This window comes from Anopheles merus, unplaced genomic scaffold, assembly GCF_017562075.2.
Source record: "Anopheles merus strain MAF unplaced genomic scaffold, AmerM5.1 LNR4000034, whole genome shotgun sequence".
NCBI lineage: Eukaryota > Metazoa > Arthropoda > Insecta > Diptera > Culicidae > Anopheles > Anopheles merus.
The window spans coordinates 117,523-132,179 of NW_024427614.1; the positions used below are offsets into that span (position 1 = coordinate 117,523).

Genomic DNA, 14,657 nt, shown 5'->3' on the forward strand with positions numbered 1-14,657 from the left:
GGTTAGAAATGAAAGAGAGATTATGGTTAGTAAAAATGTTATTGAGTCTATTGAATTTTCTGTTAGTTTTAGAGATTCTAAGGTTTTTATCTTCTGCATTAAGATCTCCTGCTATTAGCAAGGGATGGGAAAAAAGGTTAAGAAAAGAGTTAAGTTCGGATTGGTTGAAGGTAGCTCTAGGGGGCATGTAGAGTGAGACAATGGTCATGTCTATGGGAGACTTTATGTTGACTGCTGTTGCGGAAAGATTGGTGTTAGTTTTTATTAATTTGAAGGGAATAGATTTATGTACACCTATTGCAACACTGTGATGTGGGTTAGTTGGAGAAAGCTTGTAGGACCAATTGTAGTGGTTAAGTGGAGAATGGTTGGTATTAGGCGGATCGCGAACTTCTTGAAGTGTTATGACGGCAGGTTTGTATTCGTTTATTAGTAGTTGAAGTTCGTAGAGGTTAGTGTTCATTCCTCTTATGTTCCAGTTTAGTAGGAATGGTTTGTTTGTGTCATTAGTATTATTGGTTGAGGAGAGCATTATTATGGTTTAGGTCAGTAAACAATTGGGGTAAGAGGAAAGGAGAATAAATTCAGTGGCGATGTTTTTTCTTCGATGGTTTGGCAGTTGGTGATCGTTGTTCCGAGGGAAGAGTGGGAGAAGCGATGGGCGAGATGACTGCGATTTCGTTGGATGCCATGTTTTTCACTGCATTTCTTAATTCTTCTTCTTCTGATGAAACGTTTTCCAGGTTGTGGTTTCGTTTGCGGGATTGTGCTGAAATGATGGATGCGGCCGAATTTTCTGATTCTGTGTCGGATGTAGACATCGTTTCCTGGTCATTCGTTTCGTTGTCGGTTTCGGGGTTATCCGTTGCTTCAATATTGTTGTTGCTGTTGCAGACATTGTTGGATTGGGTCTTGCTTTGATTTTCTTCGATTTGTGTTGTGGCTTCGTTAGTTGTGTTATTCTTATTATTCTGTAAATTTACATTTGGTTCTTTCAGTTTCTTCAGAAGAGCTTCGATGAGCTTGCTCTGGGTATCCATTTTTTTCATCTGTTCTAGGATCGTTTTCTTCAGTTCGTTCTGTTCTTCTTCGAGCCGCTTGATTTTGATGTCTTTTTCATCCACCGTTGTAGTTTGTTGCGCAAATGTGATTCGCTGCTGTACAGCACTTGTTTGCTGATGTTGTTGGAGTGCCATTTGCCGAGCTTCCTTGTAGGTGCAGTTGTGGTCGACTTTTATTTTTATGACTTGTTCTTCAAATTGGAACGCAGGGCATTCGCGAGAGAACGCGCTGTGTTCGCCTTTGCAGTTCACGCAAGCGGGATGGGTCGAACATTCTCCGTGTGCTGCGGTTCCGCAGTTTCCACAGACCTGTCCCTTTGAGCAGCGTACTTTTGTGTGCCCAAAGCTGGCGCATTTGTAGCACAGCATTGGTTTTGGGTAGTATGGTTTCGTTCGCACCTGCAACAGCCCTACGCGAAGGGATTCCGGTATTTTTCCAGCTTCCACGCGTATCAGGAAAGAGTTCGTTGGTTGTATTTCGTCATTCACCTTTCGGGTGAATCGTCGGACTTGCTTGACGTTTTGACTTTCCATGTTCAGCAGAATTTCTTCGTCCTTCAGTCCTTTCAGCTCCGGGGCGAATATTACGCACTGGACTGTGTTCAACGTAGCGTGAGGGGTGATGGATACTTTCGTACCGTCGATGAGTTGCGTGATGCTTTGCATTTTTGTGTACTGCGCAAGGTTTCGGGTTTTGATGAGATATTTCTGCCCAAATTCCATCGAGTGGCTGCTTTCGGTAAGCTCTCCAACCACGTTGGTAATGCTCTTTGAAATGATCCATGGGTTTTGCGGGAGCTTAAAGCCTTTCAACGGCTCGAGAACGAGGAACTTCATGTCCCCAAACTCGTTATTACGGTCCATCCATGGTGGTAATGATCGAGCTCTCTGGGGAGGCTCGGGCGGAAGTGCATCCCGTACAGGATGCGAGGGTCCCGGCATTTTGCCGGGTTGGTTAGTATTATTTAGTTCAATGCAATGTATATAATGTATATGAGGTATATATATAAAAAAAGATAAAGTTAAAAAGTGTTCCTGAAAAGCGAAAGTTCAATTAAATTTAAGACTAATATTTACAATTTCGGAATAATAAAAACAATAAATTTTAATGCAAGACAAGTAAGATAATTTCACTCGTTACTCTCCCGAGTAGCGGGGTAAAATGGCACGAAAACACCGGCTTCACTGCTTACGCAGCGAACGACGTTCTTGGCGCCAAAGCGCTGTGCTTGTCGCACGTACCAAACTGTGTCGTGTGTGCGTGTGTATGTGTCACTCTCACTGAACAAATATCAACGCGCGCAGCTGGCACTGTGGTTTTTTCTCTCCCGAGATCACACACAAAAAGTAACGGTATTTTCACTTCTTGCCAACGTTCTCTCCCGAGACCGTTGGCGTAGACGCTGGAGTTGAACAAAACCACGTCCGTCCGGGTTAACCGCTCGCACAAGAATGACGTCTTTTTATAATGTTCTTTTTGAGAAGGGTCTTTTTACAATGGAGCAATTTTGAGCTGACCGATGCTTATATAGCAGCTTATTCGAGCTGCGCGATACTTGTTTGGAATTTTTCGAGCTGCACGAAACGTATCCTCTCTCACGGCCCGTTATAAGCGATTGGAGAGCTTGGAATTTTTCTAGAACGCAATCACCCGTTGAATCGAACACATCGTGTCCCAGTGTTGAGTGAATTTTTCCGTCGAAATGGCACCAAAAACCAGTGGAAAAGCTGCGAAGAAGTCTGGCAAAGCCCAGAAAAATATTTCTAAGTCCGACAAGAAAAAGAAGCGCAAGACCCGCAAGGAAAGCTACGCTATTTACATCTACAAAGTGTTGAAGCAAGTCCACCCGGATACTGGCATCTCTTCGAAGGCCATGAGCATCATGAACAGTTTCGTCAACGATATCTTCGAACGCATTGCTGCTGAGGCGTCCCGTTTGGCGCACTACAACAAGCGTTCGACGATCACGTCCCGTGAAATCCAAACCGCTGTTCGTCTGCTGCTGCCTGGTGAGCTTGCCAAGCACGCCGTCTCCGAAGGAACGAAGGCTGTCACAAAGTACACCAGCTCGAAGTAAGCCACTGAAATGATTGGCTTCTTTTCATGAACGTCTCTTTAATCGGTCCTTTTCAGGACCACAAACCGCATTCAAACAAAGAATTATCATTCATTTCATCCGCAATGGTTGGAAGCGTTTTCCGAAGTGGAATTGTAAATGGAGTTTCGTGTATCATGAATTATGAATAGAAGTCGTTTCGCTCGTGGTATGAGAATCATTTTTTTAATTTAAATTTTCCTCGCGCGTACGAGGATAATTTATCGACAAAGCAACCACTTGCAGCTTATGTGTCGTGAGTTAAATATTGTTATATATTAGTTCGATTTTAATGTTGCTTTATAAGTATTGAAGGATCGTTTTTGTACGCGTTTTCATTTTCGTGCCTATGAGTCACAGTTAAGCTGGTTGTGTCGAACATTTGTTGTAAAATATAATGTCATACTATTCGTTCGTGGTTTGTTGTAAGCTGCGATGCTGGTAATATACTCATAGGTAATATTAGTTGTAATAAAGTATTGGTTAACATAATCACAGCTTTAAATGCTTTGAAAACAACAAAACTTTGTCAAGAAAAAGTTAAACTACCTCCCATAACGATGATTGTTTGAAACGAATATTCCACCTTTTCATCATTATCTCGTTATTACTAAACGACATACGTGTTAGCTTGCCTTCACATGTACCATTTCATAATAGCAATCGAAAGAAAATTCTTGATATGTTCAACAGTATTGGTGGTCCTGAAAAGGACCGTTTTGAGAAGGAAATGCCCCGTTTGGACAGGGTCCGCTTCCGGATGCATGGACGATTTAGGCACGCTCTCCGCGGATGCGACGGGCCAGCTGGATGTCCTTGGGCATGATGGTGACGCGCTTGGCGTGGATGGCGCACAGATTCGTGTCTTCGAACAGACCAACCAGGTACGCCTCGCTGGCTTCCTGCAGCGCCATCACGGCTGAGCTCTGGAAGCGGAGATCAGTCTTGAAGTCCTGGGCGATCTCACGCACCAAGCGCTGGAAGGGCAGCTTGCGGATGAGCAGCTCGGTCGACTTCTGGTAGCGACGGATTTCTCGGAGGGCCACCGTTCCCGGACGGTAACGATGCGGCTTCTTCACTCCTCCGGTGGCCGGGGCACTTTTGCGAGCAGCCTTGGTGGCCAGCTGCTTGCGAGGAGCCTTACCTCCAGTCGATTTACGAGCGGTTTGCTTGGTACGAGCCATTTCACTTCGGGAGCGTAGGTTTCGTTGAGCACTGAGCGAAGGTGTTGTTTTGAGAAAAGTTGAACGTTAAATGTTTAAACTGATCGAACAACAGCTCTATTTATGCGCTTGTCAACCCTCATTTTCTCTCATCTTAAGAGCAAGAGGGAATGTGTGGATGAAAAAGTATAAATAGGGACGTTGAGCTCGAAAACGCTCATTCGTGATCGTCAATTTACAGTGTGAACATCGTGAACGTACCATCCTGTGCTCATCATGACTGGAAGAGGAAAGGGAGGAAAAGGCCTGGGTAAAGGAGGAGCCAAGCGTCACCGAAAAGTGCTGCGAGATAACATCCAGGGCATTACCAAACCCGCCATCCGCCGTTTGGCTCGGCGTGGAGGAGTGAAACGTATCTCCGGCCTCATCTACGAGGAAACCCGTGGCGTGCTGAAAGTGTTTCTGGAGAATGTGATCCGTGATGCGGTCACTTACACTGAACACGCCAAGCGCAAGACCGTCACCGCTATGGATGTGGTGTATGCTCTGAAGCGTCAGGGCCGTACTCTGTACGGTTTCGGAGGTTAAATTCAACGTGCTCTAACAAACCTCCAAATGGAGTCTCAAATCAAACGGTCCTTTTCAGGACCACAATACATTACTCAAGAGCTGTGTCTTTCGCAACATGCGACAATTCTTATTTAAGGGAAAAGAGCTATGATGGTTTCGAATGGCGTGCGTATAACATATTACTCGCATAACAAGCACACACACTGCTGTATATGCAGTGCATTTATATGAAATTGCGTTTTGTAATTGTGCTTTTTAAACCTATACGTATGCGTTTGAATCGTACATAAAAGCGACGATTGAAGCGTTTGTTAAAAGAAATAATTTTTATTTATTTATTTAAAGATTGATAAATTTTATATTTTCTAATAAAAATATTTTCTTTTTCAGGGTAAAACTCTCATCCTCTTGAAGCAATAATCGCCGCGTGGAACATACCGTTTTTTTGCATCAGCTCAAATTTGACTTACACATGCGCATCGTTCATTGATACTTGGGATAACTCATCAAAAGAAGAAAAACGGGTGAAAAAAACAACACTGTTCACATGAGGTTTGTGAATTTATTATACAGCAACAGCTAACAGCGTCAATGCTGCCTTTGAATCCGTAAATCACTCAATGCTAATTTCAAAACTATCAAGCTACGGAGTTAATAGCGTGCTCGTTCACTTGCTCTCGTATTATTTAAGTGATAAGCATATTACAGTGAATATTTCCTCCTCTCTATCTGCAGCATTCACCAACCCGGCTGGGATTCCACAATGCAGCATTTTCGGCCCTTTTCTTTTTAAAATTTTCATAAATAATGTTATTCTTGGCCGGTCTCATGGTACAGTCGTCAACTCGTACGACTTAACAACATGCCCGCCATGGGTTCAAGCCCCAAATAGACCGTGCCGCCATACGTAGGACTGACTATCCTGCTATGGGGGGAAATCAATAAGTCACTGAAAGCCAACCCCACAAGTGTGTTGGCAGGCCTTGACCGGCATCGGTTGTTGAGCCAAAGAAGAAGAAGAAGAATGTTATTCACGTTATGCCGGATTGCGAAAAATTGTTTTATGCAGGTGATATGAAAATTTTCCTACCGGTATCAGATCAAACCAATTCTTTAACTCTTCAAATCTGTTTAATTCGATTTAACGCGTTGTGTAATTCCAATTGTATGCGTCTCAACGTATCAAAATGTTCTGTTACATCTTACACTAGGAAAAGATTTCCCATTATTTGCGAATATAAAATTGATGATAGATCAAAGCCGCGTAAAAATGTGATTCAGAACCACTATAAAGCAATACTTTCAAAAGCTTTCCGTTTGTTAGGATTCATTTTGCGTGTTAAGAAAGACTTCAAAGATCCATTCAGTAAAAAAGCTGTGTATTGTGCAATTGTCCGTCCTACTCTAGAATTTGCTAGTATTATTTGGACACCGACACAGCTACATTTAAAATATAGGCTAGAATCGGTTCAACGCAAGCTTACTCGTTCATTGTTTTATCGTCTCCCGACGTCTCGTAATTCTGTTTGTCCCTCTTACCGTACAAGGTGCCTGTTATTTGGAATGGAACCTCTGCAACATAGAAGAAAGAAGTGCTTATTTATGTACAAACTTGTTAGCGGATCTTTCGAAGGCCTGTCATTTTTAATAAATAGAACTTTCAGGCCCCAATAAGAATGTTAAGAACCAGGACCAAATTCAATATATAATTAAGATCGACTAATGTTGGATATAACGATCTTTTATAACAATTAACTGACTTTTTTACATAGCTTAGTGAGACGCATCCACAGTTTATGTTATGTTGTTTATTTATTTGGTTAATTGACAGTTAAACTAACTATGCCTTTCGATGCGTTTTTGTTGGCACTGTTCTATAGCATTAATTATAGGAACGAGAATGTTATGCAAGCTAATGTTAGCTTGAAAACTTTCGGAATAGATAAAAATAATTGTAACAAAAAGCTTCTTTTCAACAAATTCGTGCTTTCGTTTCTATATATTCTATTTCTTTTCTTTATTTTTGATCACAATCACACCGTTTCCGCACACACACAAAACATTGCCTCAACTCAAAACCTTAAAACAGTTTCCATAATCAGACTTTGAAAACACTTAAAATATGTATTGTGTGTTAATTTGAAGATTTTTGAATTGAAATTGCATAAGTAAAACAATATTCATTGCCGAAAATGCCTAAAGTGGCTGCAATTTAACGCAATTGTGGTGTGAAGTTTATAAATGTAAATAAAAAATCTAAATTATATTTTAGTTTACAGTTTAGTTTACGAAGCATTATGCAGGATTGCGCCCTAGAAAAGATAAATCTCACCACTTGAGTTTTCTATAAGAGCAAAAATTTGCAAATTTTCCATATTCTCCAGAGAGCGTTAACAAGTGTCAAGCAAGAGCTACCCGCCAAATACTTTATGCAAGATTTGCTAGCAGGATGGTATAAAGATGTAGAAATTAACGCAACCTCCAACATCTAGGATGTTAGCTGAATTCCATATATTTTCTTGGGATACTGACTTCATTTTTTTTAATAACGTAGCGATGCTCCGCGAGCGATGTTTCCGTTTTAATTTTTACAATTGGTGATTGTTCCCCAGCTTTCGTCATCATACAAATGTTTCCCAGTTATTATCCAGGACAAACACCCTGGGATATCATGAACACCCGCCCTCTACGTTACGCAAGCGTTACACGTAACGCCTGTTTAGCGCAAACCCAAGCAGCATTTTTTAACGCGTGGTTTTACCATCGGGGATAAGCAAATTGATAGATTATTAATCATGTCTTAATATTGATTATTTGTATGCAATAATGAGAAACGACCAATTTTGAACAAAAATAAAAAGCTTTTTTAAAGATATGAATCATTTATTACTGATGATTATGAAAAGTTGTAACACTATTATTATTTTAATATTTTTTGCATCAATGCGAGTTATAACAACTTCAAGAAAAACTTATATAACAATCAATAAACTCTAAGTTATGTTAAGTTATGTTAAGTTAAGTTATATGTTATCACAAAAAACTCATTTTTTATTTGCCAATCTTTTGGTAAAACTAGGAATTTGAAAATTATGAAAGGAGTTTTTAAACTCGATAAGCGCCATTTCAAAAGAGCCCTCGCATCCAAAGCAACCATCATTCAAAATCGCCATTAACGTTATCTTAATAGGCTTTAAATTTATTTCTTATATTGAATTTCTTTGGATATACTTGAAATAATTTATATTTTTTGCTTTGGCAACGTAACTCGAATTAAAAGCTTTGAAGGTTTTAAGACCTTTAAACTGCAAGACTTTTTTGCTTAAATTCTAGTGCATTAACGAAAAACCTCATCTTTTTTAACTTGTAATTTAATAATTTAATCTCACTGGTATCGATTTATCCTCAAACAAATAATTTATGTTTTCATCGAAATGTAAAAGATTTTAAAATTTATAAGGTGTACACTGGCCGGTCGCCAAGCTGACACAACCTCTATTAAATGATGCTTGGGAATTTTGAAAGGCAAGTAACGCTTCTCCTTTGTAAAGTAAAGGGCTGAAACTTACTTTTTACATATTTATATTTATATATTTATGTGGTTATTTAAATGAAGGGTGAAGGGAAACATTATTGAGGATGTTTATCTATATGAATGTTCCTAATCTTTGGTCCAACTTTTTTAAAGCCATTTCCAACGTTTCCCAATAAATTTGCCAAGTCAAACTTTTGTGAGAACCTAGCCTTACCTGAACACACAACATTTTTCGACAACCAACACTTTTAACATTTTCCCGTAGTTAACGATAAATCAGGTAAACGTGTCCTTTAGCGTTTCCAGAAAAAAGGACACAGGTATCACTGCTTGCATTTGCTATTGTAAAACCAACCCTCTTGACAAAGCTACCTGGAAAATTTAACACATCGCTTCTGATATGCTGCATTTTGTAGAAATCGAAGTGAGGGGTAACAGAATTGAAAACAGTTAATGATACTTTATGTGCCAAAGGAAGGCACATTTTTTCATTTACATTTTGTACACACTTTCAAGCACGGTTCTATATTAGATAATGTTCTTACTTCTGGTTGTCCCATATCAGCATGAATCGAATAAAATGTCTTTGGCAAAGTTATTTGTCGCCCTGAAAAGGACGGTTTTGGGTTTGAGATGAAGGAGGCTTTGTTACACAGTTTAAGCCTTCTTTTCGGTCTTCTTGGGCAGCAGCACGGCCTGAATGTTGGGCAGCACACCACCCTGAGCGATGGTTACTCCGGACAGCAGCTTGTTCAACTCCTCGTCGTTGCGGATGGCCAGCTGCAGATGACGCGGGATGATGCGCGTCTTCTTGTTGTCACGGGCAGCGTTTCCGGCCAACTCAAGCACTTCAGCGGCCAAGTATTCCATGACGGCTGCCAGATACACAGGTGCTCCGGCACCGACGCGCTCGGCATAGTTACCCTTGCGCAGGAGACGATGAATACGGCCAACGGGGAACTGAAGACCGGCACGGTTGGAGCGGGACTTTGCCTTTCCCTTTACCTTTCCTCCCTTTCCACGGCCAGACATGGTTAGATTTTATTGGGGAACGTTTGTAACGGATCACGAGCAACACGATGTTCTCTTTGAGAAGGGTCTTTTTACAATGGAGCAATTTTGAGCTGACCGATGCTTATATAGCAGCTTATTCGAGCTGCGCGATACTTGTTTGGAATTTTTCGAGCTGCACGAAACGTATCCTCTCTCACGGCCCGTTATAAGCGATTGGAGAGCTTGGAATTTTTCTAGAACGCAATCACCCGTTGAATCGAACACATCGTGTCCCAGTGTTGAGTGAATTTTTCCGTCGAAATGGCACCAAAACCAGTGGAAAAGCTGCGAAGAAGTCTGGCAAAGCCCAGAAAAATATTTCCAAGTCCGACAAGAAAAAGAAGCGCAAGATCCGCAAGGAAAGCTACGCTATTTACATCTACAAAGTGTTGAAGCAAGTCCACCCGGATACTGGCATCTCTTCGAAGGCCATGAGCATCATGAACAGTTTCGTCAACGATATCTTCGAACGCATTGCTGCTGAGGCGTCCCGTTTGGCGCACTACAACAAGCGTTCGACGATCACGTCCCGTGAAATCCAAACCGCTGTTCGTCTGCTGCTGCCTGGTGAGCTTGCCAAGCACGCCGTCTCCGAAGGAACGAAGGCTGTCACAAAGTACACCAGCTCGAAGTAAGCCACTGAAATGATTGGCTTCTTTTCATGAACGTCTCTTTAATCGGTCCTTTTCAGGACCACAAACCGCATTCAAGCAAAGAATTATCCTTCATTTCATCCGCAATGGTTGGAAGCGTTTTCCGAAGTGGAATTGTAAATGGAGTTTCGTGTATCATGATTTATGTATAGAAGTCGTTTCGCTCGTTGTATGAAAATCATTTTTTTAATTTAAATTTTCCTCGCGCGTACGAGGATAATTTATCGACAAAGCAACCAATTGCAGCTTATGTGTCGTGAGTTAAACATTGTTATATATTTGTTCGATTTTAATGTTGCTTTATAAGTATTGAAGGATCGTTTTGGTACGGGTTTTCATTTTCGTGCCTATGAGTCACAGTTAAGCTGGTTGTGTCGAACATTTGTTGTAAAATATAAAGCCATACTATTCGTTCGTGGTTTGTTGTAAGCTGCGATGCTGGTAATATACTCATAGGTAATATTAGTTGTAATAAAGTATTGGTTAACATAATCAAAGCTTTACATGCTTTGAATACAACAAAACTTTGTCAAGAAAAAGTTAAACTACCTCCCATAACAATGATTGTTTGAAACGAATATTCCCCCTTTTCATCACTATCTCGTTATTACTAAACGACATACGTGTTAGCTTGCCTTCACATGTACCATTTCATAATAGCAATCGAAAGAAAATTCTTGATATGTTCAACAGTATTGGTGGTCCTGAAAAGGACCGTTTTGAGAAGGAAATGCCCCGTTTAGACAGGGACCGCTTCCGGATGCATGGACGATTTAGGCACGCTCTCCGCGGATGCGACGGGCCAGCTGGATGTCCTTGGGCATGATGGTGACGCGCTTGGCGTGGATGGCGCACAGATTCGTGTCTTCGAACAGACCAACCAGGTACGCCTCGCTGGCTTCCTGCAGCGCCATCACGGCTGAGCTCTGGAAGCGGAGATCGGTCTTGAAGTCCTGGGCGATCTCACGCACCAAGCGCTGGAAGGGCAGCTTGCGGATGAGCAGCTCGGTCGACTTCTGGTAGCGACGGATTTCTCGGAGGGCCACCGTTCCCGGACGGTAACGATGCGGCTTCTTCACTCCTCCGGTGGCCGGGGCACTTTTACGAGCAGCCTTGGTGGCCAGCTGCTTGCGAGGAGCCTTACCTCCAGTCGATTTACGAGCGGTTTGCTTGGTACGAGCCATTTTACTTCGGGAGCGTAGGTTTCGTTGAGCACTGAGCGAAGGTGTTGTTTTGAGAAAAGTTGAACGTTAAATGTTTAAACTGATCGAACAACAGCTCTATTTATGCGCTTGTCAACCCTCATTTTCTCTCATCTTAAGAGCAAGAGGGAATGTGTGGATGAAAAAGTATAAATAGGGACGTTGAGCTCGAAAACGCTCATTCGTGATCGTCAATTTAAAGTGTGAACATCGTGAACGTACAATCCTGTGCTCATCATGACTGGAAGAGGAAAGGGAGGAAAAGGTCTGGGTAAAGGAGGAGCCAAGCGTCACCGAAAAGTGCTGCGAGATAACATCCAGGGCATTACCAAGCCCGCCATCCGCCGTTTGGCTCGGCGTGGAGGAGTGAAACGTATCTCCGGCCTCATCTACGAGGAAACCCGTGGCGTGCTGAAAGTGTTTCTGGAGAATGTGATCCGTGATGCGGTCACTTACACTGAACACGCCAAGCGCAAGACCGTCACTGCTATGGATGTAGTGTATGCTCTGAAGCGTCAGGGCCGTACTCTGTACGGTTTTGGAGGTTAAATTCAACGTGCTCTAACAAACCTCCAAATGGAGTCTCAAATCAAACGGTCCTTTTCAGGACCACAATACATTACTCAAGAGCTGTGTCTTTCGCAACATGCGACAATTCTTATTTGAGAAAAAAAATTCTATGATATATTACTCGCATAACAAGCACTCACACTGCTGTATATGCAGTGCATTTACATGAGATGGCGTTTTGTAAATGTGCTTTTTTAACTTATACGTATGTGTTTGAATCGTACATAAAAGCGACGATTGAAGCGTTTGTTAAAAGAAATAATTTTTTTTATTTATTTATATAGTGATTAATTTTATATTTTCTAATAAAAATATTTTCTTTTTCAGGGCAAAACTATCATCCTTTTGAAGCAATAATCGCCGCGTGGAACATACCGTTTTTTTGCATCAGCTCAAATTTGACTTACACATGCGCATCGTTCATTGATACTTGGGATAACTCATCAAAAGAAGAAAAACGGGTGAAAAAAACAACACTGTTCACATGAGGTTTGTGAATTTATTATACAGCAACAGCTAACAGCGTCAATGCTGCCTTTGAATCCGTAAATCACTCAATGCTAATTTCAAAACTATCAAGCTACGGAGTTAATAGCGCGCTCGTTCACTTGCTCTCGTATTATTTAAGTGATAAGCATATATCTGTGATTATTTCCTCCTCTCTATCTGCACCATTCTCCAACCCATCTGGGGTTCCACAATGCAGCATTCTCGGCCCTTTTCTTTTTAACATTTTTATAAATGATGTTATTCACGTTATGCCGGATTGCGAACAATTGTTTTATGCAGGTGATATGAAAATGTTCCTACCGGTATCAGATCAAACCAATTCTTTAACTCTTCAAATCTGTTTAATACGATTTAACGCGTTGTGTAATTCCAATTGTATGCGTCTCAACATATCAAAATGTTCTGTTACATCCTACACTAGGAAAAGATTTCCCATTATTTGCGAATATAAAATTGATGATAGATCAAAGCCGCGTAAAAATGTGATTCAGAACCACTTTAAAGCAATACTTTCAAAAGCTTTCCGTTTGTTAGGATTCATTTTGTGTGTTAAGAAAGACTTCAAAGATCCATTCAGTAAAAAAGCTGTGTATTGTGCAATTGTCCGTCCTACTCTAGAATTTGCTAGTATTATTTGGACACCGACACAGCTACATTTAAAAGATAGGCTAGAATCGGTTCAACGCAAGCTTACTCGTTCATTGTTTTATCGTCTCCCGATGTCTCGTAATTCTGTTTGTCCCTCTTACCGTACAAGGTGCCTGTTATTTGGAATAGAACCTCTGCAACATAGAAGCAAGAAGTACTTATTTATATACAAACTTGTTAGCGGATCTTTCGAAGGCCCGTCATTTTTAATAAATAGAACTTTCAGGCCCCAATAAGAATGTTAAGAACCAGGACCAAATTCAATATATAATTAAGATCGACTAATGTGGGAAATAACGATCTTTTATAACAATTAACGGTCTTTTTTACATAGCTAAGTGAGATGCATCCACAGTTTATGTTATGTTGTTTATTTATGTGGTTAATTGACAGTTAAACTAATTATGCCTTTCGATGCGTTTTTGTTAGCACTGTTCTATCGCATTAATTATAGAAACGAGAATGTTATTCATGCTGATGTGAGCTTGAAAACTTTCGGAATAGATAAAAATAATAATACCAAAAAGCTTCTTTTCAACACATAAGGTTTTTTCTTTTCTTCACATTCTATTTCTTTTCTTTATTTTTGATCACAATAACACCGTTTCCATGCACACACAAAACATTGCCTCAACTCAAAACCTTAAAACAGTTTCCATCATCAGACTTTGAAAACATTTAAAATATGTATTGTGTGTTAATTTGAAGATTTTTGAATTGAAATTGCATAAGTAAAACAATATTCATTGCCGAAAATGCCTAAAGTGGCTGCAATTTAACGCAATTGTGGTGTGAAGTTTATAAATGTAAATAAAAAATCTAAATTATATTTTAGTTTACGAGCATTATGCAGGATTGCGCCCTAGAAAAGATAAATCTCACCACTTGAGTTTTCTATAAGAGCAAAAATTTGCAAATTTTCCATATTCTCCAGAGAGCGTTAACAAGTGTCAAGCAAGAGCTACCCGCCAAATACTTTATGCAAGATTTGCTAGCAGGATGAATTAACTCAACCTCCAACTTCTAGGATGTTAGCTGAATTCCTTATATTTTCTTGGGATACTGACTTCATTTTTTTTAATAACGTAGCGATGCTCCGCGAGCGATGTTTCCGTTTCAATTTTTACAATTGGTGATTGTTCCCCAGCTTTCGTTATCATACAAATGTTTCCCAGTTATTATCCAGGACAAACACCCTGGGATATCATGAACACCCGCCCTCTACGTTACGCAAGCGTTACACGTAACGCCTGTTTAGCGCAAACCCAAGCAGCATGTTTTTAACGCCTGGTTTTACCATCGTTGATAAGCAAATTGATAGATTATTAATCATGTCTAAATATTGATTATTTGTATGCAATAATGAGGAACGAACAATTTTGAACAAAAATAAAAAGCTTTTTTAAAGATATGAATCATTTATTACTGATGATTATGAAAAGTTGTAACATTTTTATTATTTTAATATTTTTTGCATCAATGCGAGTTATAACAACTTCAAGAAAAACTTATATAACAATCAATAAACTCTAAGTTATGTTAAGTTATGTTAAGTTAAGTTATATGTTATCACAAAAAACTCATTTTTTATTTGCC

The 14,657-nt window shown here is 40.3% G+C and overlaps 5 protein-coding genes across 5 annotated transcripts; 3 read left to right on the forward strand and 2 right to left on the reverse strand.

The window, feature by feature from the left end:
• Nucleotides 1-584: 584 nt before the first annotated feature.
• Nucleotides 585-2,003, reverse strand: LOC121601181. The gene has a single exon (XM_041929980.1). It carries the CDS (start codon nucleotides 2,001-2,003, stop codon nucleotides 585-587), a length of 1,419 nt encoding a protein of 472 aa, XP_041785914.1.
• A 708-nt stretch (nucleotides 2,004-2,711) lies between these two features.
• Nucleotides 2,712-3,214, forward strand: LOC121601170 (histone H2B). Its single transcript, XM_041929968.1, has one exon. The coding sequence runs from the start codon at nucleotides 2,765-2,767 to the stop codon at nucleotides 3,137-3,139; it is 375 nt and encodes a 124-aa protein (XP_041785902.1). The 5' UTR covers nucleotides 2,712-2,764; the 3' UTR covers nucleotides 3,140-3,214.
• A 674-nt stretch (nucleotides 3,215-3,888) lies between these two features.
• Nucleotides 3,889-11,369, reverse strand: LOC121601182. The gene is made up of 4 exons (XM_041929981.1): nucleotides 10,911-11,369; nucleotides 9,089-9,439; nucleotides 4,582-4,887; nucleotides 3,889-4,398 (listed from the first exon to the last, which is right to left on the reverse strand). Exons 1-4 carry the CDS (start codon nucleotides 11,313-11,315, stop codon nucleotides 3,931-3,933), a joined length of 1,530 nt encoding a protein of 509 aa, XP_041785915.1. The 5' UTR covers nucleotides 11,316-11,369; the 3' UTR covers nucleotides 3,889-3,930.
• LOC121601173 (histone H4) lies at nucleotides 4,568-4,974 on the forward strand. Its single transcript, XM_041929971.1, has one exon. The coding sequence runs from the start codon at nucleotides 4,597-4,599 to the stop codon at nucleotides 4,906-4,908; it is 312 nt and encodes a 103-aa protein (XP_041785905.1). The 5' UTR covers nucleotides 4,568-4,596; the 3' UTR covers nucleotides 4,909-4,974.
• Nucleotides 11,370-11,488: 119 nt separating the features above from the next.
• On the forward strand, nucleotides 11,489-11,948 carry LOC121601172 (histone H4). The gene has a single exon (XM_041929970.1). It carries the CDS (start codon nucleotides 11,571-11,573, stop codon nucleotides 11,880-11,882), a length of 312 nt encoding a protein of 103 aa, XP_041785904.1. The 5' UTR covers nucleotides 11,489-11,570; the 3' UTR covers nucleotides 11,883-11,948.
• Nucleotides 11,949-14,657: the final 2,709 nt, after the last annotated feature.